At 49.1% G+C, this 27,251-nt stretch overlaps 1 protein-coding gene across 1 annotated transcript in view; it reads right to left on the bottom strand.

Moving 5' to 3' along the window:
• The window catches only part of SIL1 (SIL1 nucleotide exchange factor), a 36,305-nt gene extending 22,499 nt beyond the window's left edge, over positions 1-13,806 (bottom strand). Inside the window, exons 1-3 of the mRNA XM_038771435.1 lie at positions 13,757-13,806; positions 5,009-5,114; positions 1,902-2,037 (exon numbers count right to left, since the gene is read on the bottom strand). Of these exons, the coding sequence (XP_038627363.1) occupies positions 1,902-2,037; positions 5,009-5,104 (232 nt within the window). The 5' untranslated portion in view covers positions 5,105-5,114; positions 13,757-13,806. The remainder of the gene's footprint in view (positions 1-1,901; positions 2,038-5,008; positions 5,115-13,756) is intronic.
• Positions 13,807-27,251: the final 13,445 nt, after the last annotated feature.

Here is a 27,251-nt window from a genome sequence, read left to right as displayed (position 1 = left end):
GACACAGTCAAACGGGATCGTCTCAATCCCCGTTTTACAGATGAGGTACTGGAAAGTAGGGAAGCAGCGTGCAAAGAGCCCGGGCTTGGGAATCATCATCATCATCATCAATCGTATTTATTGAGCGCTTACTATGTGCAGAGCACTGTACTAAGCGCTTGGGAAGTACAAATTGGCAACATATAGAGACAGTCCCTACCCAACAGTGGGCTCACAGTCTAAGAGGGGGAGACAGAGAACAAAAAAAAAAAAAAAGAATCAGAGGTCGTGGGTTCTAATCCCGGCTCCACGTGTCCGCTGTGTGACTCTGGGCAAGCCACTTAACGTCTCTGGGCCTCAGTTCCCTCATCTTTCATAAGGGGAGGAAGACTGTGAGCCCCACGTGGGACAACCTGCTTAGCTTGCATCTGCCCCAGCGCTTTGAACAGTGCTTGGCACATAGTCAGTGCTTAACAGATACCATAATTATTATTAAAGCGACTTGCCCAAAGTCACCCAGCAGACAAGTGGCGGGGCCGGGATTAGAACCCAGGTCCTTCTGATTTCCAGGCCTGGGTTCTAACCACTAGGCAGTCCAATAAGCAGGAGGGGGGGATGATTTTTTTTTGAGGGGAAGGGATAATAATAATAATGTTGGTATTTGTTAAGCGCTTACTACATGCCAAGCACTGTTCTAAGCGCTGCAAGTTAATCAACGTTGTCCCACGTGGGGCTCACAGTCTTAATCCCCATTTTCCAGATGAGTGTGATGTCAGTCTTCTAAATTACTGCAAGGTCTAATATTGTGGAGTTCATTTTGAGGACGAGTATTCAACACAGCCCGTTGTTGGGTAGGGACCGTCTCTATCTGTCGCCAACTTGTACTTCCCAAGCGCTTAGTACAGTGCTCTGCACACCGTAAGCGCCCGATAAATACAACTGACTGGATGAATGAATGAGGGAACCGAGGCCCAGAGAAGTGAAGTGGCTCGCCCAAAGCCCCACAGCTGCCAGGCGGCGGAGCCGGGATTAGAACCCACGACCTCTGACTCCCGAGCCCGGGCTCTTTCCGCTGAGCCACGCTGGGAGGAGGAGGAGGGGTGATGAAGGCTGTGAGCCCACTGTTGGGTAGGGACTGTCTCTATATGTTGCCAACTTGTACTTCCCAAGCGCTTAGTACAGTGCTCTGCACACAGTAAGCGCTCAATAAATGCGATTGACGATGATGATGAAGGGGCTCGGGGGAAGAGGCAGCAGATGGAGTCCACCGCGAGGGCATTTCCCAACGGTCCGGGCTCGGACGGGGCCGCACCCCAGCGTGGCTCAGTGGAAAAGAGCCCGGGCTTTGGAGTCAGAGGTCACGGGTTCAAATCCCGGCGCCACCAATTGTCAGCTGGGTGACTGTGGGCAAGTCACTTCACTTCTCTGGGCCTCGGTCACCTCAGCTGTCAAATGGGGATGAAGACGGCGAGCCCCCACGGGACAACCCGATCACCTTGTGACTTCCCCAGCGCTTAGAACGGTGCTTTGCGCGTAGTAAGCGCTTCATCAGTGCCATTATAAATAAAATAAAAAAATCCAAAGTGGAGCCGTCGGCCCCCGGACGACCCCCCGCATCTTACCTCCTTCCCTTCCCCACAGCACCTGTATATATGTATATATGTTTGTACAGATTTATTACTCTATTTTACTTGGACATATTTATTCTATTTATTTTATTTTGTTAGTATGTTTGGTTTTGTTCTCTGTCTCCCCCTTCTAGACTGTGAGCCCGCTGTTGGGTAGGGACTGTCTCTAGATGTTGCCAGCTTGTACTTCCCAAGCGCTTAGTCCAGTGCTCTGCACACAGTAAGCGCTCAATAAATACGATTGATTGATTGATTGATCGGTTGACCCCCCAACCCCTCCCGGAGCAGAGATACCTGGGAGCAGGGGCTGCCATTGGCGCGTGGGATAAAACACCTCCAAGTCCTCGGGGTCGCCCTCGTCCTCTCCGGTGGTCACCGCCGCCGTGTCGTCCCCCCGTTCCTCTTCCTTCTTCTCCTCCTCCGTCTTCTCCTGCGCCAGAGAAGCCCGGCTCTCTCCCCATCTTCCCTCCTCCACCCCCCTGCCGCCCTGGCAGGCCGTGCCCTACGTTCCCGGGAGTGTATTGGTACACTGTCCTCTCCCAAGCGCTTAGTACAGTGCTCTGCACACAGTAAGTGCTCAATATATATGACTGAATGAATAATAATTATAACTGTGGTATTTGAGGAGGGACCGTCTGTTTATTTCTCTATTTTACTTCCACATCTCTCTTCTATTTATTTTATTTCTTTAATATGTTTTGCTCCCCGTCTCCCCCTTCTAGACTGTGAGCCCGCTGTTGGGTCGGGACCGCCTCTAGATGTGGCCAACTTGTCCTTCCCAAGCGCTTAGTCCAGTGCCCTGCACACAGTAAGCGCCCAATAAATACGATTGAGTGAATGAATGAATACAACCTGCCGACTTCCTTCCTTCAATCAATCAATCAATCAATCAATCGTATTTATTGAGCGCTTACTATGTGCAGAGCACTGTACTAAGCGCTTGGGAAGTACAAATTGGCATCACATAGAGACAGTCCCTACCCAACAGTGGGCTCACAGTCTAAAAGGGGGAGACAGAGAACAGAACCAAACATACCAACAAAATAAAATTAGTAGGATAGAAATGTACAAGTAAAATAAATAAATAAATAAATAAATAGAGTAATAAATATGTACAACCATATATACATATATCCTTCCTCTCCATCCCCCCATCTTACCTCCTTCCCTTCCCCACAGCACCTGTATATATGTATGTACATATTTATTACTCTATTTATTTTACCTGTACATATCTATTCTATTTATTTTATTTTGTTAGTATGCTTGGCTTTGTTCTCTGTCTCCCCCCTTTTAGACTGTGAGCCCACTGTAGGGACTGTCTCTGTATGTTGCCAACTTGTACTTCCCAAGCGCTTAGTCCAGTGCTCTGCACACAGTAAGCGCTCAATAAATACGATCGATTGATCGATTGATTAAGCGCCTACTAGGTGCCAGGCGCTGTGGCTAAGAGCTGGAGTGGAAGTTGCGTTGGACACGGTCAGATGGGATCGTCTCAGTCCCCGTTTTACAGATGAGGTGCTGAAAAGTAGGGAAGCAGCGTGCAAAGGAGGGACGCGTCGGCCCCGGGGGCCTGGGATGGAGGGGGCAGGGCGGCCCGGTGGCTAGAGCACAGGCACCTGATTTATTTCCACTTGCCTGCTGGGTGGCCTTGGGTGAGTCACTTCACCTCTCCGCGCCTCAGTTTCCTCTTCCGTAAAATGGGGACGCCCTACCTGTTGGCCCTCCTCTTTGGACAGCGAGCCCCGTGCGGGACGGGGGCTGCGTCCCGCTGAGGGGAGGGGGTCCAGGGGTCCCCCGGTCTTTGCAAAGGGAAGCGGCGCGGCGTAGTGGAAGGAGCTCGGGGCCTGGGAATGAGAGCACCTGGGTTCGATCGATCAATCAATCGTATTTATTGAGCGCTTACCGTGTGCAGAGCACTGTACTAAGCGCTTGGTTCGATTCCCAGCTCCGCCAGTTGCTTGCTGTGTGACCTGCTCATTCATTCATTCAGTGGTATGATGGCATTTGTTAAGCGCTTACTATGTGCAAAGCACTGTTCTGAGCGCTGGGGTGGGGGGATACAAGGTGAACTCTTTATTGAGCGCTTAGTGTGTGCAGAGCACTGTACTAAGCGCTTGGTTCGATTCCCAGCTCCGCCAGTTGCTTGCTGTGCGACCTGCTCATTCGTTCATTCACTCAATGGTACGATGGCATTCGTTAAGCGCTTACTATGTGCAGAGCACTGTTCTGAGCGCTGGGGTGGGGGGATACAAGGTGAACTCTTTATTGAGTGCTTACTGTGTGCAGAGCACTGTACTAAGCGCTTGGTTCGATTCCCAGCTCCGCCAGTTGCTTGCTGTGCGACCTGCTCATTCGTTCATTCACTCAATGGTACGATGGCATTTGTTAAGCGCTTACTATGTGCAGAGCACTGTTCTAAGCGCTGGGGTGGGGGGATACAAGGTGAACTCTTTATTGAGCGCTTACTACGTGCAGAGCACTGTACTAAGCGCTTGGTTCGATTCCCAGCTCCGCCAATTGCTTGCTGTGCGACCTGCTCATTCGTTCATTCACTCAATGGTACGATGGCATTTGTTAAGCGCTTACTATGTGCAAAGCACTGTTCTGAGCGCTGGGGTGGGGGGATACAAGGTGAACTCTTTATTGAGCGCTTACTGTGTGCAGAGCACTGTACTAAGCGCTTGGTTCGATTCCCAGCGCCGCCAGTTGCTTGCTGTGCGACCTGCTCATTCGTTCATTCACTCAATGGTACGATGGCATTTGTTAAGCGCTTACTATGTGCAAAGCACTGTTCTGAGCGCTGGGGTGGGGGGATACAAGGTGAACAAGTTGTCCCACGTGGGGCTCACGGTCTTAATCCCCATTTTACGGATGAGGTCACTGGGGCTCAGAGAAGTTAAGTGACTCGCCCAAGGTCACACAGCAGACATGTGGCGGAGCCGGGATTTGAACCCGTGACCTCTGACTCCAAAGCCCGGGCTCTTTCCACTGAGCAGCCGGGAGGGAGAGTGAGAGACAGGGAGGGGGACAAGAGAGACAGAGGGCAGCGAGGCAGCCACTGCATCATTCATTCATTCATTCAATCGTATTTATTGAGTGCTCGAGCACTGTACTAAGCGCTTGGGAAGTACAAGTTGGCAACGTATAGAGACGGTCCCTACCCAACAGTGGGCTCACAGGGAGGCAAAATCCGTTTCTCCGCCCTGGCTCCCCTCTGTGGGATCTGGTCACCCCGTTTTACACCCACAGCCACCCACGGGGCAAGAACTGGACTCCACATTCCCCGGGGAGTTGCTCGGGCAGCGGACGAAATTCCAGGTCGGACCGAACCCCTTCCCCGGACCTTTCCCGCCTCTCCCTGCTCCCCTCCCGGGGCCGCGCGGTCGGGGGACGCTTACCAGGAGGCCGGAGCCGGGGTCGGAGCGGGAGCGGGCCGCGGCCAGCAGGCAGAGCGCCAAGGTCAGTCTCACCGCAGCCGGGCCCGGCGGGGTCATCGTCCGCGGCCTGGGAACGGGACACGGGGATCCGGGGAGAGACGCAGACAGGGAGAGGGAGAGATCGAGCCGCCCGTCGGGACCGTCGAGCCACCCCAGTACCGCGGCCTAGTCGAGAGAGCCCGAACCCGGGAGTGACAGGACCTCCTGGCTCTGCCAATTGCTTGCTGTGGGCCTTGGGCAAGTCACTTTGCTTTTCTGTGCCTCAGTTTCCTACACTGTAAAGTGGCGATTCAATCCTACTCCCTCCTACTTAGACTACGATCCCCATGTGGGACAGAGACTGCGTCCAACCTGGTAAAACTTTTATCTACTCCAGCGCGTAGAGCAGTGCTTGATACATAGTAATTGCTTAACAAATACCATAAAAAAACCCTCCCCAGGAGTTTCCCCCTTCCAAGGAAACTGATCTATTTTCCTGGAGGTGGTCCTAAGCTATTTACTGAGCATATATTGAGTGACCAACATAGTACTAAGCGCTTGGGAGAGTCTCTCTCTGTTTCTCTCCTCTTTATCTCTCTCCTTCCTTTCTCTCCTTTCTGTCTCTCCTTTCTGTCTTTCTCTGTCTCGCCTTTCTTTCTCTTCCTGTCTCTTTTCTTTCTCTTCCTGTCTGTCTCCTTTGTCTTTCTCTTCCTGTCTTTCTCTTCCTCTGTCTCTTTTCTTTCTTTTCCCGTCTTTCCTTTGTCTTTCTCTTCCTGTCTCCTTTGTCTTTCTCTTCCTCTGTCTCTTTTCTGTCTTTCTCTTCCTCTCTCCTTTTTCTCTTCCTCTGTCTCTTTTCTGTCTTTCTCTTCCTGTCTCTCTCCTTTGTCTTTCTCTTCCTCTCTGTCTCTCTCCTTTCTTTCTCTTCCTCTGTCTCTTTTCTGTCCTTCTCTTCCTGTCTCTTTCCTTTGTCTTTCTCTTCCTCTCTGTCTCTCTCCTTTCTGTCTTTCTCTTCCTCTGTCTCTTTTCTGTCTTTCTTTTCCTGTCTTTCCTTTGTCTTTCTCTTCCTGTCTCTCTCCTTTCTGTCTTTCTCTTCCTTTGTCTCTTTTCTGTCTTTCTCTTCCTGTCTCTCTCCTTTCTGTCTTTCTCTTCCTCTGTCTCTTTTCTGTCCTCCTCTTCCTGTCTCTTTCCTTTGTCTTTCTCTTCCTTTCTGTCTCTCTCCTTTGTCTTTCTCTTCCTGTCTCTTTTCTGTCTTTCTCTTCCTGTCTCTTTCCTTTGTCTTTCTCTTCCTTTCTGTCTCTCTCCTTTGTCTTTCTCTTCCTGTCTCTTTTCTGTCTTTCTCTTCCTGTCTCTTTCCTTTGTCTTTCTCTTCCTTTCTGTCTCTCTCCTTTGTCTTTCTCTTCTTCTGTCTCTTTTCTGTCTTTCTCTTCCTCTCTCCTTTGTCTTTCTCTTCTCTGTCTCTCTCTCCTTTCTGTCTTTCTCTTCCTCTCTTTCTCTCTCCTTTCTTTCTCTTCCCCCCGTCTCTCTCCTTTCTTTCTCTTCCTCAGTCTCTCTCCTCTCTCTTTCTTCTCTCTCCACCGACCAATTTGCTATCTTAACTAAAAAGACAGCCGTGGAGCCAGAAAACCGGCCCAGAGAGAGACTGTGGGGATGACCACAATGGTGATTGGGAAGGTGGAAAGGTTTTAGACCAAGGCAGCGGGCTGTACAGAGCAGCTGGAAAAAACTAATGAGGGATTTGGGTGGCCGACAGAGCGGCATGCTTCCAAGAGATGGGACGTGGACGTGCAGAAGCTAGGCAGGCGCTGGGCCCGGAGACAAATTGATTTATAAATATATCTGCAGGGAGATAGATGATCTTATCTACATATATGAGAAAAGGATGGCAGAGAGAGACGGGAGCAGAGAGAAGAGACAGAGAAGATGACAGAGACAGAGGAGAGAGAAGAGGAGAGAGACAGAAAGAAGAGGGAAGAGACAGAGAAGTGAAGAGAGACGGCACAGAGAAGAGAGAGATGAAGGAGAGAGGAGGAGAGAGACAGCAAGGAGAGGGAAAAGATAAAGAAGAGAGTGAGCAGAGAAGATAGGAGAGATGGGGCAGAGAGAAGAGAGAGACAGAGAGAAGAGAAAGAGAGGAGAGAGAAGAGACAGAGAAGAGAGAGGAGAGATGGGGCGGGGGGGGCAGGGAGATGGAGAGCAGAGAAACGGGGCAGAGAGATGGGGCAGAGAGAAGAGAGAGATGAAGGAGGAGAGAGACAAAAAGGAGAGGGAAGAGACAGAAGAGAGGAGAGATGGGGCAGAGAGATGGAGGCAGAGAGAAGAGAAAGGAGAGGGAAGAGACAGAGAAGAGAGAGGAGAGATGGGGCAGAGGGAGGGGGAGCAGGGAGATGGACAGCAGAGAAACGGGGCAAAGAAAAGAGAGAGATGGAGGAGAGAGGAGGAGAGAGACAAAGGAGAGGGAAGACATAAAGAAGAGAGCAAGGAGACAGAAGAGAGGGGAGATGGGGCAGAGAGACGGGGGCAGAGAGAAGAGAAAGAGGGAGAGGGGAGAGACAGAGAAGAGAGAGGAGAGATGGGACGGGGGGGAGAGAGGGATGGAGAGCAGAGAAATGGGGCAGAGAGATGGGGCAGAGAGAAGAGAGAGATGGAGGAGAGAGGAGGAGAGAGACAGAAAGGAGAGGGAAGAGATAAAGCAGAGAGCGAGGAGACAGAAGAGAGGAGAAATGGGGCAGAGAGACGGGGCTGAGAGAAGAGAAAGGAGAGGGAAGAGACAGAGAAGAGAGAGAAGAGATGGGGCAGAGAGAGGGGGAGCAGGGAGATGGAGAGCAGAGAAATGGGGCAGAGAGGAGAGAGATGGAGGAGAGGAGGAGAGAGACAGAAATGAGAGGGAAGAGATAAAGAAGAGAGCGATGAGACAGAAGAGAGGAGAGATGGGGCAGAGAGAAGAGAAAGAGAGGAGAGGGAAGAGACAGAGAAGAGAGAGGAGAGATGGGGCAGAGAGAGGGGGAGCAGGGAGATGGAGAGCAGAGAAATGGGGCAGAGAGGGATTGACCCTTACAAAGGTGGTGACTGTGAGCTCACTTTAGGCAGAGAAGTCTAGTGGGAAGAGCACGGGCTTGAGAGTCAGAGGACACGGGTTTGAATCCCCGCTCCACCCCTTGTCTGCTGTGTGACCTTGCACAAGTCACACAGGACCGTCCCTTCAATCTTCCGTGCCTCAGTATCTCCCCCGACCACGGCGGAGGAGTCCCACCTGCCTTGCCTGGTTCCCGGGCACACGTCGTGGGTGGGGGAGAAGGCTGGAGGGGCGGGTAAGGGGGAGATGAACGGAGAAACCAGCTGCTGGAAATTGGCCGATTGGTCCCGCCGGGGTGTTAGAAAACCTGAGAGGGGCCGGGACGGGGGCAGGTGGCCCCCGCCGACTTGCCCACGCTGCGAATCGGCAAGCAAATGAAGCCGGGGACGGGGCCTGCAGCCCCCAGATATTCCCTGCCACCCGATGTCGCCGAGCGGAGCTCGGCTTCAATTATTTACGACGCCTCCGAGGGCGCCGGGCCGCGTGCGAGCGGGAGAGTATTTGAGAAAAATAATGAAGTCGCAGGAGCGGGCAGCTCGCGGTGGCTGGGCCCTAAATCTTCGCGGAGGGGAAGGCGGACATCCGTGGGTTGGCACAGGGAGGAGGGGGGAGAAGACGGGACTTTGTCGAGGAAGATGAACGGGGCGGGCGGCGGGAACGGGACCCAACGGCCGTCTCTTCTCTCCTTATCCTCTTCCCATCCCTTTTCACTTTGGTCTTTCCATCAGTAGGCTGTACTGGATGCCCACCGAGTGCTGAGCTGAATGCTCACCTACCGGGCAGAGATTATGGGGCTCCTCCTGTGATGTGCACAATAATGTGCAGAGCACTGTCATAATAATAATAATAATAATAATAATAATAATAATAATAATGGTATTTATTAAGTAATAATGTGCAGAGCACTGTCGTAATAGTAATAATGATGATGATGGTATTTATTTAGCAATAATGTGCACAGCACTGTCGTAATAATAATAATAATAATGATGATGGTATTTATCAAGCAATAATGTGCAGAGCACTGTCGTAATAATAATAATGATGATGGTATTTCTTAAGCGCTTACTATGTGCAAAGCACTGTTCTAAGCGCTGGGGAGGTTCCAAGGTGATCAGGTTGTCCCACGGGGGGCTCACAGTCTTAATCCCCGTTTCACAGATGAGGGAACTGAGGCCCAGAGAAGTGAAGGGACTTGCCCAAAGTCACACAGCTGAGAAGTGGCGGGGCCGGGATTAGAACCCACGACCTCTGACTCCCAAGCCTGGGCTCTTTCCACTGAGCGAATGCTCACCTACCGGGCAGAGATTACGGGGCCCCTCCTGTGATGTGCACAATAACGGATGCTCGCTATGTGCAGAGCACTGTCGTAATAATAATAATCATGATGATGGCATTTATTAAGCGCTTACTATGTGCAAAGCACTGTTCTAAGCACTGGGGAGGTTCCAAGGTGATCAGGTTGTCCCACTGGGGGCTCACAGTCTTCATCCCCATTTTTCAGATGAGGGAACTGAGGCCCAGAGAATAATAATAATAATGATGTTGGCATTTGTTAAGCGTTTACTATGTGCAAAGCACTGTTCTAAGCGCTGGGGAGGTTCCAAGGTGATCAGGTTGTCCCACTGGGGGCTCACAGTCTTCATCCCCATTTTTCAGATGAGGTAACTGAGGCCCAGAGAATAATAATAATAATAATAATAATGTTGGCATTTGTTAAGCGCTTACTATGTGCAAAGCACTGTTCTAAGCATGGGCGGGGGGATACAAAGTGATCAGGTTGTCCCACGTGGGGCTCACAGTCTTAATCCCCATTTTACAGATGAGGGAACTGAGGCTCAGAGAAGTGACTTGCCCAAGGTCACACAGCAGACATGCCAGCGCTTAGAACAGTGCTTTGCACATAGTAAGTGCTTAATATATGTATACACCTGTAAATATGTATATATGATTGTACATATTTATTACTCTATTTATTTTACTTGTACATATCTATTCTATTTATTTTATTTTGTTAGTATGTTTGGTTTTGTTGTCTGTCTCCCCCTTTTAGACTGTGAGCCCACTGTTGGGTAGGGACTGTCTCTAGATGTTGCCAACTTGTCCTTCCCAAGCGCTTAGTACAGTGCTCTGCACACAGTAAGAGCTCAATAAATACGATTGATTGATTGATTAATAAATGCCATTATTATTATTATTATGTGGCGGAGCCGGGATTCGAACCCCTGCCCTCTGACTCCAAAGCCCGGGCTCTTCCCACCGAGCCACGCTGCCTCTCTAATAATAATAATTGCGGTATTTGTTAGGCACTACGGGTCAGGCACTGTACTAAACGCTGGGACAGATGCAAGGTAATCATGTCTCCCGTGGGGCTCGCAGTCTTAATCCCCATTCTACAGATGAGGCCACTGAGGCCCAGAGAAGTGAAATGACCTGCCCAGGGTCACCCAGCGGACAAGTGGCGGAGCCCGGATTAGGACCCTTCTCAATCAATCAATCAATCGTATTTATTGAGCGCTTACTGTGTGCAGAGCACTGTACTGAGCGCTTGGGAAGTCCAAGTTGGCAACATTCTCGTGCTTCCGTATTGCACCCTTGGGAAGTTATGGCAGGAAGAAGACAGGGGGCTGACGGAGACCCCCACGGGGGACCCCTGATCCCGGAGCAGGAGGAGGAGGAGGAGGAAGGAATATTTCTTAGGAAACTTGTGGATTTTCTGAAATGAATTTCAGTATCGGTCCTGACTGGGTGAGGTGTAGGCCACTCTCCGGAAGACAAGGAACGCTGAACTTGTGAAGGGATCGGGGCGATATAATAATACACAGAAAGGATGAATTAAGGCCCAAGAAATCATCATCATCATCATCAATCGTATTTATTGAGCGCTGACTATGTGCAGAGCACTGTACTAAGCGCTTGGGAAGTACAAATTGGCAACATATAGAGACAGTCCCTACCCAACAGTGGGCTCACAGTCTAAAAAATAGCGTGGCCTAATAGAAAGACCACCACCCTGGGAGTCCGGAGATCTGGGTCCTAATCCATATATAACTGTATATATGTATATATGTTTGTACATATTTATTACTCTATTTATTTTACTTGTACATATCTATTCTATTTATTTTATTTTGTTAATATGCTTGGTTTTGTTCCCCGTCACCCCCTTCTAGACTGTGAGCCCGCTGTTGGGTAGGGGCCGTCTCTAGATGTTGCCAACTTGGACTTCCCGAGTGCTTAGTACAGTGCTCTGCACACAGTAAGCGCTCAATAAATACGATTGATTGATTGATTGATTGATTAATCCCAGCTCCACCCCTTACGTGCTGTGGGCGTTCCAGATCTTACCCCATCTTGAATATTTCATTTATACTCATGCCAATCGTTCCTCACTCCCCTGAGATGAGGGTAACAGTGAATTTTAAACACTTACTATCAATGCCTGTACATATGTATATATGTTTGTACATATTAAACACTTACTATCAATGCCTGTATATATGTTTGTACATATTTATTACTCTATGCATTTTACTTGTACATATTTATTCTACTTATTTTATTTTGTTAATCTGTTTTGTTTTGTTCTCTGTCTCCCCCTTCTAGACTGTGAGCCCGCTGTTGGGTAGGGACCGTCTCTAGATGTTGCCGACTTGGACTTCCCAAGCGCTTAGTACAGGGCTCTGCACATGGTAAGCGCTCAATAAATATGACTGAATGAATGAATGAATTAGCCTTTGGACAGCAATATGTGTCTCATGTGGGACAACAGTCTTTTAGACTGTGAGCCCACTGTTGGGTAGGGACTGTCTCTCTATGTTGCCAACTTGGACTTCCCAAGCGCTTAGTACAGTGCTCTGCACACAGTAAGCGCTCAATAAATACGATTGATTGATTGATTGACAACCGAATGTGCTCTCCTCGAAAAAGAGCCCCACTTGGCCCCCAGGCCCACCAGCCTCCTTGCTCTTGGAGACCCCGTCCCTGCCTCAGTTCCTTCATCTGTAAAATGGAGCCCGCGGCCCCGATCCTGAGGGAGCCGAGTGGTGGGCCAACGAGGGAGGCCCCAAGGTAAGTTAGAACAGTGCTTTGCACATAGTAAGCGCTTAACAATTATTATTATTATTATTATTATAAAGTGGGGAGGGCGTGGGGGGTGAACTGGGAACCCGGGGGAGGTTGGAAGTGTCAAGGTGACTGGGACAGGGATCACAGAGGCCATTTATTTGGGAAGGGGCAGGAGTGGAAGTGTCAGGGATAAGAGGAATTGGGGTCTTGGAGGCCATTTATTGGGGAAGGGGTGGGGGTCGCAGGAGCTGTTTATTGGAGGGGGGATGGAAGTGTCAAGGAGACGGGAACGGGAGTCACGGGGGCTGTTTATTGGGGTGGGGGTCACAGAGACTTTATTGGGAAAGCAGCGTGGCTCAGTGGGAAGCACCCGGGCTTTGGAGTCGGAGGTCGTGGGTTCTAATTCCGACTCTGTCACTTGTCAGCTGTGGGATTTGGGGCGAGCCACTTCACTTCTCTGGGCCTCATCTGGAAAATGGGGATGAAGACTGTGAGCCCCCCGTGGGACAAGCTGATCACCTTGTAACCTCCCCAGGGCTTAGAACAGTGCTTTGCACATAGTAAGTGCTGAATAAATGCCATCATTATTATTATTATTATTATTATTGAGGAGGGGGTGGGAGTCACAGAGACTGTTTATTAGGGAAAGGGCAGGGGTCACAGAGGCTGTTTATTGGGGAGAGGGTGGGGGGTCACAGAAACCGCTTATTGGGGAGAGGGTGGGGGTCGCAGACTGTTTATTGGGGAGAGGGTGGAGGTCACAGACTGTTTATTGGGGAGAGGGTGGGGGTCGCAGAAGCTGTTTATTGGGAAGAGGGTGGGAGTCACAGACAAGTGGGGAGAGGGTGGGGGTCACAGACTGTTTATTGGGGAGAGGGTGGGGGTCACAGAGACTGTTTATTGGGGAGAGGTTGAGGGTCGCAGACTGTTTATTGGGGAGAGGGCGGGGGTCACAGAGACTGTTTATTGGGGAGAGGGTGGGGGTCACAGATTGTTTATTGGGGAGAGAGTGGGGGTCACAGAGACTGTTCATTGAAGAGGGTGGGGGTCACAAAGACTGTTTATTGGGGAAAAGGTGGGGGTCACAGACTGTTTATTGGGGAGAGGGTGGGGGGTCACAGAAGCTGTTTATTGGGGAGAGGGCAGGGGTCACAGAGATTGTTTATTGGGGAGAGGGTGGGGGTCACAGACTGCTTATTGGGGAGAGGGTGGGGGTCACAGAGGCTGTTTATTGGGGAGAGGGTGGGGGTCACAGAGGCTGTTTATTGGGGAGAGGGTGGGGGTCACAGACTGCTTATTGGGGAGAGGGTGGGGGTCACAAAGACTGTTTATTGGGAGAAGGTGGGGGTCACAGACTTTATTGGGGAGAGGGTGGGGGTCACAGAGGCTGTTTATTGGGGAGAGGGCGGGGGTCATGGACTGTTTATTGGGGAGGGGGTGGGGGGGTGACGGAGTCCATTTATTGGGGGAGGGGTCACGTTGGTTGTTAATTGGGGGAGGTTGAGGGGGGTGACAGGCCGTTGATGGGGAGGGGTCAGGGGTCACGGGGGGGCGGTTAATTGGGGGAGGGGAGCGGGGTGGACCCCTACCTGCGGGGGGGTGAAGGGGGTGGGGGGGCGGGGTCGCAACCCCCACAATCCCACGCGGCAGACCCGGCGACGACGGCGTAGCAACAGGTGGCCCTCGTGCGCAGGCGCGGCGGTGACACCCCCGGCCCCCCCCCCGGGGCCCGGCCTTTCGGCGCGCGGGCCTGACGTCACCGCCCCGGACGCCCAATCGCCGCCCGCCAGGGCGCCGGAGCCACGCCCCTTTCCTCCCAGGCGGCGGGGCTGGGGCCTGGGGAGGAGGGGCCGCTCATTGGCCAGCCCATATGGCCACGCCCCCACGGTCAGATTCCATTGGTCACACCCTTAGGTCACGCCCCCTTGGTCACGTGCCTTTGGTAGGCCCCCTTGGCCACACCCATTTGGCCGCGCCTCCTTGGCCACGTCCCATTGGTCACGCCCCCTTGACCACACCCCATTGGTCACACCCTTTGGCCACGCCCCCTTGATCGCTCCCCATTGGACATGCCCCCGTGGTCACGCCCCCTTAGCCTCCCTCGGATAAGGCTGACAACGATGGTATTTGTTAACCGCCCACTATAATAATGATAGCATTTATTAAGCGCTTACTATGTGCAAAGCACTGTTCTAAGCGATGGGGAGGTGACAAGGTGATCAGGTGGGCCCACGGGGGGCTCACAGTCTTCATCCCCATTTTCCAGATGAGGTCACTGAGGCCCTGAGAAGTGAAGTGACTTGCCCAAAGTCACCTAGCTGATAAGTGATGGAGCCGGGATTTTTTTCTTTCTTTTTTTTCTTTCAATGGCATTTATTAAGCGCTTACTATGTGCAAAGCACTGTTCTAAGCGCTGGGGAGTTTAACAAGGTGATCAGGTGGGCCCACAAAGGGCTCATAGTCTTCATCCCCATTTTCCAGATGAGGGAACTGAGGCCCAGAGAAGTGAAGTGACTTCCCCAAAGTCACCCAGCTGATAAGTGATGGAGCCGGGATTTTTTCTTTCTTTTTTTTTCTTTCAATGGCATTTATTAAGCGCTTACTATGTGCAAAGCACTGTTCTAAGCGCTGGGGAGTTTAACAAGGTGATCAGGTGGGCCCACAAAGGGCTCATAGTCTTCATCCCCATTTTACAGATGAGGGAACTGAGGCCCAGTGAAGTGACTTGCCCAAAGTCACCCAGCTGATAAGTGGTGGGACTGGGATCTTTTTTTCTTTTTTTTTCTTTCAATGGCATTTATTAAGCGCTTACTATGTGCAAAGCACTGTTCTAAGCGCTGGGGAGTTTAACAAGGTGATCAGGTGGTCCCACAGGGGGCTCATAGTCTTCATCCCCATTTTACAGATGAGGGAACTGAGGCCCAGAGAAGTGAAGTGACTTGCCCAAAGTCACCCAGCTGATAAGTGGTGGGGCCGGGATCTTTTTTTCTTTTTTTTTTCCTTCAATGGCATTTAGTAAGTGCTTACTATGTGCAAAGCACTGTTCTAAGCGATGGGGAGGTTACAAGGTGATCAGGTTGTCCCAGGTGGAGCTCACAGTCTTCATCCCCGTTTTACAGATGAGGTCACTGAGGCCCAGAGAAGTGAAGTGACTTGCCCGAAGTCACACAGCCAACAATTGGCAGAGCCGGGATTTGAACCCACGACCTCTGACTCCAAAGCCCAGGCTCTTTCCACTGAGCCACACTGCTATAATTAATGATGGTATTTGTTAAGTGCTTACTATGTGTCAGGCACAGGGATGGACACAAGTAAAGCAAATTGAATTGGACCCAGCCCTTGTCCCACGTGGGGCTCCCAGTCACAATCCCCATTTTACAGCTGAGGGAACTGAGGCCTACAGAAGTGAAGTGACTTGCCCAAGGTTACACAGCAAAGCGGCAGCAGGATTAGAACCCATAACCTTCCGACTCTCAGGCCCGGGCTCTATCCGCTATGCCAGGTTGCTCCTCTATGGGCCAAGTGCTGTTCTAAGCGCTGGGGTAGATACAAGGTAATCAGGTTGTCCCACGTGGGGCTCACAGTCCTAATCCCCATTTTCCAGATAAGGGAACTGAGGCCCAGGGAACTGAAGTGACTTGCCCAAGATCAAGCAGCAGATACGTGGTGGAGCTGGGATTAGAACCCACATCCTCTGGCTCTCAGGCCCGTGCTCTATCCGCTAAGCTGTTTTAATTCATTAATTAATTCATTCAATCGTATTTATTGAGCGCTTACGGTGTGCAGAGCACTGTACTAAGCGCTTGGGAAGTCCAAGTTGGCAACATCTAGAGACGGTCCCTACCCAACAGCAGGCTCAAAGTCTAGAAGGGGGAGACAGAGAACAAAACAAAACATATTAACAAAATAAAATAAATAGAATAGATATATACAAGTAAAATAAATAAATAGAGTAATAAATACGTACAAACATATACAGGTATATATATGTGTATATATATATATATATATATATATATATACATATATAATAAAATGAGGAGCAGTGTGGCTCAGTGGAAAGAGCCCGGGCTTTGGAGTCAGAGGTCATGGGTTCAAACCCCAGCTCTGCCAATTGCCAGCTGTGTGACTTTGGGCAAGTCACTTCACTTCTCTGTGCCTCAGTTCCCTCATCTGTAAAATGGGGATGAAGATTGTGAGCCCCCCCCACCGTGGGACAACCTGATCACCTTGTGACCTCCCCAGCGCTTAGAACAGTGCTTTGCACATGGTAAGTGCTTAATAAATGCCATTATTATTATTATTATTATTAATATAAATCAATCAATTAATTTTGGGCGTACATGTAGAGAAGCAGCCTGGGGGTCAGAATTTCTAATCCCGGCTCTGCCACCTGTCTGCTGTGTGACTTTGGACAAGTCGCTTAACTTCTCTGTGCCTCTGTTGCCTCACCTGGAAAATGGGGATGAAGACTGTGAGCACCACGTGGGATCACCTTGTAACCTCCCCAGCGCTTAGAGTAGCGCCTGAGACATAGAAGCGTTTAAGAAATACCATCATTATTATTATTAAATATCACTGATGAGTGCTTACCATGTGTCAGGCGCTGTATTAGCCAGACCCAGATCCCAGGGGGTTTCTTTAAGAGGAGAGGGACCCTCACGGCAGGGAGAGAGTTAAACCATTCAGAAGCTCAGCCGGTAATTGATAGTCTTTTAGGGTTATTTTATCCTCAAACTCCTCAGATATAATATTTCCCCTGGATTACTGCATTTACATAACAGTGCAGGGTGAGAGACCCTGATAAATCTTCCTGTCGTTGGGATGAATACAGTGGAAACGTATTTTTGTTGGTGGTGATTTGTTTTACTCCAGTGCTGCCCTTCCATTTGGGGAGGAGAGGATCTGGGACAGAGGGAGAAAAGATGGGAGGGAAGAGGAAGGGAGCGGGGAGGAATGATGGAGGAAGATGGGGAGAGAAGGAGGGAGGGAAAGAGGAAGGAAGAGAGGGATGAGGGAGAGAGATAAAGAGGGAGAGGGATAAAGTTGGAGGGAAAGAGATGGAAGAGGGAAAGGGGGAAGGAAGCCAGGGAGAAGGAAGGAGGGAGGGAAAGAGGAAGGAAGAGAGGGATGAGGGAGGGAGAGGGAACGTGGGAGGAAGAGAGGGAGAGAGATAAAGAGGGAGAGGGAGAAGGATGGAGGGAAAGAGAGATGGAAGAGGGAAAGGGGGAAGGAAGCCAGGGAGAAGGAAGGAGGGAGAGATAAAGAGGGAGAGGGAGAAAGTTGGAGGGAAAAAGAGATGGAAGAAGGGAAGGAAGAAGGAAGACAAGGAGGAGGAAGGATGGAGGAAGAAAGGGAGAGAGATAAAGAGGGAGAGGGAGAAGGATGGAGGGAGAGATGGAAGAGGGAAAGGGGGAAGGAAGCCAGGGAGAAGGAAGGAGGGAGGAAGAGAAGGAGAGAGAGATAAAGAGGGAGAGGGAGAAAGTTGGAGGGAAAGAGAGATGGAAGAGGGGAAGGAAGAAGGAAGACAAGGAGGAGGAAGGATGGAAGAAGAGAGGGAGAGAGATAAAGTGGGAGAGGGAGAAGGATGGAGGGCAAGAGAGATGGAAGAGGGAAAGGGGGAAAGAAGCCAGGGAGAAGGAATGATGGAGGAAGAGGCGAGAGAGATAAAGAGGGAGAAGGATGGAGGGAAAGAGAGATGGAAGAGGGAAAGGGGAAAGGAACCCAGGGAGAAGGAAGGATGGAGGAAGAGAGGGAGATAAAAAGGGAGAGGAAGAAGAATGGAGGGAAAGAGAGATGGAAGAGGGAAAGGGGGAAGGAACCCAGGGAGAAGGAAGGATGGAGGAAGAGGAGAGAGAGATACAGAGGGAGAGGGAGAAAGTTGGAGGGAAAGAGAGATGGAAGAGGGGAAGGAAGAAGGAAGACAAGGAGGAGGAAGGATGGAGGAAGAGAGGGAGAGAGATAAAAAGAGAAGAAGAAGAATGGTGGAAAAAGGAAGGGAAGAAGGGAAAGAGACAGAAGTAGGAAGGAAGGGAGAGAGGAAGGAAGACTGGGAGAGGGAAGAGAGAGGGAATGATGGAAGAAGAGAGGAAAACAGAAAATGAGAGCGAAAGATGGAGGGAAAGAGGAAGGAAGGGAAGAAGAGAGGAAGGCAGGGAGAGGGAGAGGAAATGATGGAGGTGGAAGGAGAGAAGAATGGAAGGAAAGAGAAAGGAAGAGAGGGAAGAAAGAAGGGAAAAAAGGGGAAAGAGAGTGAAAGGGGAGGGTTATGTCCGTATTTGTAATTTTTTTATATCAATGTTTGTCTCCCCCAATCTAGACTATAAGCTTGCTATGGGAATGGAATGTGTCTGTTTAGTTGTTATATTGTCCTCTCCCAAGCGCTCAGTACAGTGCTCTGCACACAGTAAGTGCTTAAAAAAATGTGACTGAATGAGTGAACGAGAGGGAGTGATGGCAGCATCGAGGGAGCGAGAGGCCATTGGAGGGGGAGACAAAGATGAAGACAGAAATTGGGGTAATACGGGGTGAAATGACCCCGCTCCAGCTACACACTGTCTCATGCGAAACACTCGAGTTAGGGATGAGGCCGGCCTGGGAGATGGGGTATTTTGGGGTATCGGGGGGATGACCGGGAGGGAGAAGGGGCGCTCCTCCCAGCCCAGGGGATAATATTAGGGAGGCTCCTTGGCCAATCGTTCGGGCTGCGTGAAGGCTTCTTTCAAACAACCCCGTCTCCGCGCTCCCTCACTGGTCCTCCCTTGGTGTTTATGGACGTAATAGGCCCCATTACAGGGTTGGGTAATGCTCTTACATGTAATGGGTCTGTGCTCTGAAATCCTCAGGCTCTGAAGGTAATGGTTACTTTGAGAGAGAAAGAGGAATAAAAAGAGAGATGGAAAAAAAGACAGAGACACTTTGAGAGAGAAAAAGGAATAAAAAGAGAGAGGGAAAAAAGACAGAGACACTTTGAGAGAGAAAGAGGAATAAAAAGAGAGGAAAAAAAGACACTTTGGGAGAGAAAGAGGAATAAAAAGAGAGAGGGAAAAAAGGGCAGAGACACTTTGAGAAAGAGGAATAAAAAGAGGAAAAAAAGACAGAGACACTTTGAGAGAGAAAGAGGAATAAAAAGAGAGAGGGAAAAAAAGACAGACACTTTGAGAGAGAAAGAGGAATAAAAAGAGAGGGAAAAAAAGACACTTTGAGAGAGAAAGAGGAATAAAAAGAGAGAGGGAAAAAAGGACAGAGACACTTTGAGAGAGAAAGAGGAATAAAAAGAGGAAAAAAAGACAGAGACACTTTGAGAGAGAAAGAGGAATAAAACGAGAGAGGGAAAAAAGACAGAGACACTTTGAGAAAGAGGAATAAAAAAAGGAAAAAAGACAGAGACACTTTGAGAGAGAAAGAGGAATAAAAAGAGAGAGGGAAAAAAAGACAGAGAGAGACACACAGAGAAAGAAAGGCAAAATTCAGGGCAGGGAATGATGTCCACAAACTCCATTGTCCTCTCCCGGGGGGTTTAGAGAAGCAGCGTGGCTTAGCGGAAAGAGCCCAGGCTTGGGAGTCAGAGGACTATTCAATTCTATTTCTATTCAATCGTATTTATTGAGCGCTTACTGTGTGCAGAGCACTGTACTAAGCGCTTGGGAAGTACAAGTTGGCAACATATAGAGATGGTCCCTCCCCCACAGTGGGCTCACAGTCTAGAAGGAGACTCCTCCACTTGTCTGCTGTGGGACCCTGGGCAAGTCGCTTCACTTCTCTGGGCCTCAGTTCCCTCACCTGTAAAATGGCGATGATGGCTGTGAGCCCCACGTGGGACAACCTGATGACCTTGGATCTGCCCAATTGTTTAGAACAGTGCTTAGCACATAGTAAGCGCTTAACAAATACCATTATTATTATTAGTAGTAGTACAGTATGCTGCCCACAGTAGATGGTAAGCTCCTGGAGGAAAGGGATGGAGACTATCAAATCTATTGTACTGGGCAATTCATTCATTCAATCATATTTATTCATTCATTCATTCAATCGTATTTATTGAGCGCTTACTGTGTGCAGAGCACTGTACTAAGCACTTGGGAAGTCCAAGTTGGCAACATATAGAGACGGTCCCTACCCAACAGTGGGCTCACAGTCTAGAAGGGGGAGACAGAGACCAAAACAAAACATATTAACAAAATAAAATAAATAGAATAAATATGCACAAATAAAATAGAGTAATATACAATTCATATATAGTTCATTCAGTCGTATTTATTGAGCGCTTACTGTATGCAGAGCACTGGACTAAGCACTGGGAAGTACAAGTTGGCAATATCTAGGGACGGTCCCTACCCAACAGTGGGCTCACAGTCTAGAAGGGGGAGACAGAGACCAAAACAAAACATATTAACAAAATAAAATAAATAGAATAAATATGCACAAATAAAATAGAATAATATATAATTCATATATAATTCATTCAGTCGTATTTATTGGAGCGCTTACTGTATGCAGAGCACTGGACTAAGCGCTTGGGAAGTACAATTCAGCAACACATAGAGGCAATCCCTGCCCACAACGGGCTCACAGCCTAGAAGTGGGGAATAATGATGGTATTTGTTAAGCACGTACTACGTGCCAAGCACTGTTCTAAGCACTGGGGTAAATACAAGGCGATCAGGTTGTGCCACGTGGGGCTCACAGACTTAACCCCCATTTTCCAGATGAGGGAACTGAGGCCCAGAGAAGTGAAGTGACTTGCCCAAAGTCACACAGCTGATCAGAGGCAGAGCCAGGGTTCGCTGGTCCTCTGGACTGTAAGCTCGTTGTGGACAAGGGAACTTGTCTACCCAACTCGGTTCTACTGTATGCTACCAAATGCTTAGTTCAGTGCTCATAAAAGGTATTCGTTAAGTCCCTACTATGTGCCAGGCTGGGATAGAAACAAGCTAATGAGGTGGACACTGTCCCTATTCCATCCAGGGCACCCCGTAAAAATCCCCATTTTACAGAGGAGGTAACTTTTCATTCATTCATTCGTTCAATCGTATTTATTGAGCGCTTACTGTGTGCAGAGCACTGTACTAAGCGCTTGGGAAGTCCAAGTTGGCAACATCTAGAGACGGTCCCTACCCAACAGTGGGCTCACAGGCTAGAAGGGGGAGACAGAGAAGAAAACAAAACATATTAACAAAATAAAATAAATAAAATAAATATGTACAAATAAATAAATAAATAGAGTAATATAGAGTAATAGAGTAACTGAGGCCCAGAGAAGTGAAGTGCCATGCTTGAAGCAGGGGGAGTCAACCAGCCCGGATAATAATAATAATGATGGTATTTGTTAAGCGCTTACTATGTGCAAAGCACTGTTCTAAGCGCTGGGGAGGTTACAAGGTGATCAGGTTGTCCCACCGGGGGCTCACAGTTTTAATCCCCATTTTACAGATGAGGTAACGGAGGCTCAGAGAAGCGAAGTGACTTGCCCAAAGTCACACAGGGGACAGTTGGCGGAGCCGGGATTTGAACCCCTGACCTCTGACTCCAAAGCCCGGGCTCTTTCCACTGAGCCACGCTGCTTCGGTCTCCAGAGAAAATGACAGAGGAGAAAAACAGGGAAATTTACAGGGGAAAGTCGGAGGAACTGACATAGGAGAGGCACAGGGAACCTGACAGAGGAGAGATGTGGGGAAAAAAGACAGAGAACACACACAGAGAAAATTACAGAGGAGAGACACTGGGAAACTGACGGAGAGACAGAAATTGACAGAGGACAGACATGGGGAAACTGAGAGAGGAGACATACAGAGAAACTGACAGAAGAGAGACAGAAAAAATGGCAGGGAGATGCAGGGAAATAGAGACAGAGGGAAACTGACAGAAGAGAGATACAGGGAAACTGACAGAAGACAGACATGGGGAAACTGAGAGAGGAGACATACAGAGAAACTGACAGGAGAGAGAGAAAAAATGGCAGGGAGAGATGCACGGAAATAGAGACAGGGAAACTGACAGGAGACACAAAGAGAAACCGACATTGGAAAGACACAGGGAAACTGAGAGACACTGGGAAACTGGTATTGGAGAGACACAAGGAAAATGACAAAGGAGAGACACAGGGAAACTGACATTGGAGAGACACAGGGAAACTGACAGAGGAGAGATGTGGGGAAAAAAGACAGAACACACAGAGAAAATTACAGAGGAGAGACACTGGGAAACTGACGGAGAGACAGAAATAGACAAAGGACAAACATGGGGAAACTGAGAGAGGAGACATACAGAAACTGACAGAAGAGAGACAGAAATAATGGCAGGGAGAGATGCAGGGAAATAGAGACACAGGGAAACTGATAGAGGACAGACATGGGGAAACTGAGAGAGGAGACATACAGAGAAACTGACAGAAGAGAGAGAAAAAATGGCAGGGAGAGATGCAGAGAAATAGAGACAGGGAAACTGACAGAGGAGACACAAAGAGAAACTGACATTGGAAAGACACTGGGAAACTGAGAGACACTGGGATACTGGTATTGGAGAGACACAAGGAAAATGACAAAGGAGAGACACAGGGAAACTGACACAGAGAAACTGACATCGGAGAGACACAGGGAAACTGACAGAGGAGAGATGTGGGGAAAAAAGACAGAGAACACACACAGAGAAAATTATAGAGGAGAGACACTGGGAAACTGACGGAGAGACAGAAATTGACAGAGGACAAACATGGGGAAACTAAGAGAGGAGACATACAGAGAAACTGACAGAAGAGAGACAGAAATAATGGCAGGGAGAGATGCAGGCAAATAGAGACACAGGGAAACTGACAGAAGAGAGACACAAGGAAACTGACAGAGGACAGACGTGGGGAAACTGGGAGAGGAGACATACAGAGAAACTGACAGAAGAGAGACAAAAAAATGGCAGGGAGAGATGCAGGGAAATAGAGACACAGAGAAACTGACAGGAGAGAGACACAGGGAAACTGACAGAAGACAGACATGGGGAAACTGAGAGGAGACATACAGAGAAACTGACAGGAGAGAGAGAAAAACTGGCAGAGAGATGCAGGGAAATAGAGAAACTGACAGAAGAGAGACACAGGGAAACTGACAGGAGACACAAAGGGAAACTGACATTGGAGAGACACAGGGAAACTGACATTGGAGAGACACAGGGAAACTGGTATTGGAGAGACACAAGGAAAATGACAAAGGAGAGACACAGGGAAACTGACACAGAGAAACTGACATTGGAGAGACACAGGGAAACCGACAGAGGAGAGATGTGGGGAAAAAGAGAACACACACAGAGAAAATTACAGAGGAGAGACACTGGGAAACTGACGGAGAGACAGAAATTGACAGAGGACAGACATGGGGAAACTGAGAGAGGAGACATACAGAAACTGACAGAAGAGAGACAGAAAAAATGGCAGAGAGATGCAGGGAAATAGAGACACAGGGAAACTGACAGAAGAGAGACACAAGGAAACTGACAGAGGACAGACATGGGGAAACTGGGAGAGGAGACATACAGAGAAACTGACAGAAGAGAGACAGAAAAAATGGCAGGGAGAGATGCAGGGAAATAGAGACACAGGGAAACTGACAGGAGAGAGACACAGGGAAACTGATAGAAGACAGACATGGGGAAACTGAGAGAGGAGACATACAGAGAAACTGACAGGAGAGAGAAAAAATGGCAGAGAGATGCCAGGAAATAGAGAAACTGTCAGAAGAGAGACACAGGGAAACTGACAGAAGACACAAAGGGAAACTGACATTGGAAAGACACAGGGAAACTGACAGAGACACTGGGAACTGACATTGGAGAGACACAAGGAAAATGACAAAGGAGAGACACAGGGAAACTGACACAGACACAGAGGAACTGACATTGCAGAGACACGGGGAAACTGACAGAGGAGAGATGTGGGGAAAAAGACAGAGAACACACACAGAGAAAATTACAGAGGAGAGACACTGGGAAACTGACGGAGAGACAGAAATTGACAGAGGAAAGACATGGGGAAAGTGAGAGAGGAGACATACAGAAACTGACAGAAGAGAGACAGAAAAAATGGCAGAGAGATGCAGGGAAATAGAGACACAGGGAAACTGACAGAAGACAGACATGGGGAAACTGAGGGAGGAGACATACAGAGAACTGACAGAAGAGAGACAGAAAAAGTGGCAGAGAGATGCAGGGAAAGAGAGATGGAGAAACTGACAGGAGAGGGACATGGGGAAACTGAGAGAAGAGACATACAGAGAAACTGACAGAAGAGAGACAGAAAAAGTGGCAGAGAGATGCGGGGAAAGGAGACACAGCGAAAGTGACAGAAGGCAGACATGGGGAAACTGAGGGAGGAGACATACAGAGAAACTGACAGAAGAGAGACAGAAAAAATGGCAGAGAGATGCAGGGAAATAGAGACACAGAAACTGACAGAAGAGAGACACAAAGAGAAACTGACATTGGAGAGACAGGGAAAATGACAAAGGAGAGACACAGGGAAACCGACATTGGAGAGACAGGGAAAATGACAACTTGTACTTCCCAAGCACTTAGTACAGTGCTCTGCACACAGTAAGCGCTCAAGAAATACGCTTGAATGAATGAATGACAGAGGAGAGACACAGGGAAACTGACACAGAGATAAAGAGAAACTGACATTGGAGAGACACAGGGAAACTGACAGAGAGACACTGGGAAACTGACAGAGGAGAGATACAGGGAAACTGACAGAGAAGAGGCAGAAAATAGGGAGAAAGAGAAGAGACAGAGAAACTGACAAGAGAGCAGAGACCAAAGCTGACAGAGAGGAGAGACAAAAACTGACAGGAAGACGGAGGGGAGCTGCAGGGAAACTGAGACAGAGGAAAGACGGCAGGAGAAACAAGAAAAAAAACCCTCACAGACAGGAGGGAGAGGAGTAGACACAGAGAAGCAGCAAGATGGAGAAGGAGCAGATGGGGGAAGAAGACCAAGATGGAAACGGAGACAGAGAGGGAAGCAGGGAGACGGAGACAGACGGGGAAAGAGACGAAAACACCGGCAGATGGAGATGGGAAGGAGATGCGGCTTGTCCAAAGTCACACAGCAGACAAGTGGCAGAGTCGGGATTAGAACCCGTGACCTCCGACTCTCAAGCCCGTGCTCTTTCCACTGAGCCACGCTGCTGGGTAAGTGCTCAGTAAATGTCACTGATGGATTGATTGATTTTTTAGACGAAGTCCTCGTCCCCGGGATATACGCTTGCTCCCTAGGTGTAAAAACCTCGGACCGGAGTGACTTGCCCAAGGTCGCCCGGCAATTCAGCCCCTTTCATTCATTCGATCGCATTTATTGGGCGTTTACTGTGTGCAGAACACTGTACTAAGTGCTTGGGAGAGTATAGGACAACAATAAACAGACATAGCCCCTTCCCACAACTGATTTACAGTTTACCCCCTTCATTCATTCGTTCAATTGTATTTATTGAGCGCTTACTGTGTGCAGAGCACTGTACTAAGCGCTTGGGAAGTCCAAGTTGGCAACATATAGAGGCGGTCCCTACCCAACAACGGGCTCACAGTCTTGACTTCCAGCCCTTTCTCCACCTAGACCCCAGCAGAGAGAAACAGTGTGGCCTAGTGGAAAGATACCTGCTGTGTGACCCTGACCAAGTCACTTCACTTCTCTGTGCCTCAGTAACCTCATCTGTAAAATGGAGATGGACACTATGAGCCCCATCTGGGACAGGGACTGTGTCCAACCCGATTTGCTTGTATCTTCCCCAGCGCTTAGTTCAGTGCTGGGCATAACAAACCCATAATTATTATTATTATTATAAGTCACTTAAATTCACTGCACCTCAGTTTCCTCATCTGCAAAATGGGGATTCAATACCTGTTCTCCCTCCTGTGAGTCCCATGCGGGACAGGGATTGTGTCCAACCTGAAAAACGTCTGCGCTACCATAGTAGCACCAGAGTAGCTAAGCGAAGTAGGGAAGTGAATTACCCAAGGTCACACAGCAGATGAGTGGTGAAGCCGGGATTAGAACCCAGGTCCTTCAGATTCCCAGGCCCGGGCTCTGTCCATTAGAAGAAAAGAAGCAGCGAAGAAAAGAAAAAGAAGAAAAGAAGCAGCGAAGCAGCGTGGCTCAAGGGAAAGAGCCCGGGCTTTGGAGTCAGAGGTCATGGGTTCAAATTCCGGCTCCGCCAACTGTCAGCTGGGTGACTTTGGGCAAGTCACTTCACTTCTCTGGGCCTCAGTTCCCTCATCTGTAAAATGGGGATGAAGACTGTGAGCCCCCCGTGGGACAACCTGATCACCTTGTCACCTCCCCAGCAGTTAGAACAGTGCTTTGCACATAGTAAGCGCCTAATAAATGCCATCATCATCATCATCATAATAATGGCATTTATTATTATCATCATCACTAGGCCACACTGCTTCTTCCCTCTCCCCCTTCTTCCTCGCCCCTGACCTCGCCCCTCAAGTCCAGGCAGCCATAGCGGGGTGCTCAGTACAGTGCCTGACACATAGTAAGCGCTTAACCTCCTTCCCTTCCCCACAGCACCTGTATATATGTATATATGTTTGTATGTATTTATTTATTTATTTTACTTGTACATATCTATTCTATTTATTTTATTTTGTTAATATGTTTTGTTTTGTTCTCTGTCTCCCCCTTCTAGACTGTGAGCCCACTGTTGGGTAGGGACCGTTTCTATGTGTTGCCAACTTGGACTTCCCAAGCGCTTAGTCCAGTGCTCTGCACACAGTAAGCGCTCAATAAATACGATTGATTGATTGATTGATTGATTAACTAAGACCGGCGTTATTATTCTCTTCCCATCTCACTCTTCCAGGGCTGAAGCGTCTCCCCTCCACACACTTCAGGGGAGCGGAGATGATCAATCAATCAATCAATCGTATTTATTGAGCGCTTACTGCGTGCAGAGCACTGTACTAAGCGCTTGGGAAGTCCAAGTTGGCAACATATAGAGACGGTCTCGATCGAACCGGGGCTGGGAGGTGAGAGGCCAGGGTTAGGAACCCGGGGCCAGTCCGAAGACCGGTCAGGAGGGAAGGCTTCCTGGGGGAAGGG

Source organism: Tachyglossus aculeatus, chromosome X2 (genome assembly GCF_015852505.1).
Source record: "Tachyglossus aculeatus isolate mTacAcu1 chromosome X2, mTacAcu1.pri, whole genome shotgun sequence".
Classification (NCBI taxonomy): Eukaryota; Metazoa; Chordata; class Mammalia; order Monotremata; family Tachyglossidae; genus Tachyglossus; species Tachyglossus aculeatus.
The sequence above is the reverse complement of the archived record's forward strand: the minus strand, read 5'-3'. Positions and strand labels throughout refer to the sequence as shown.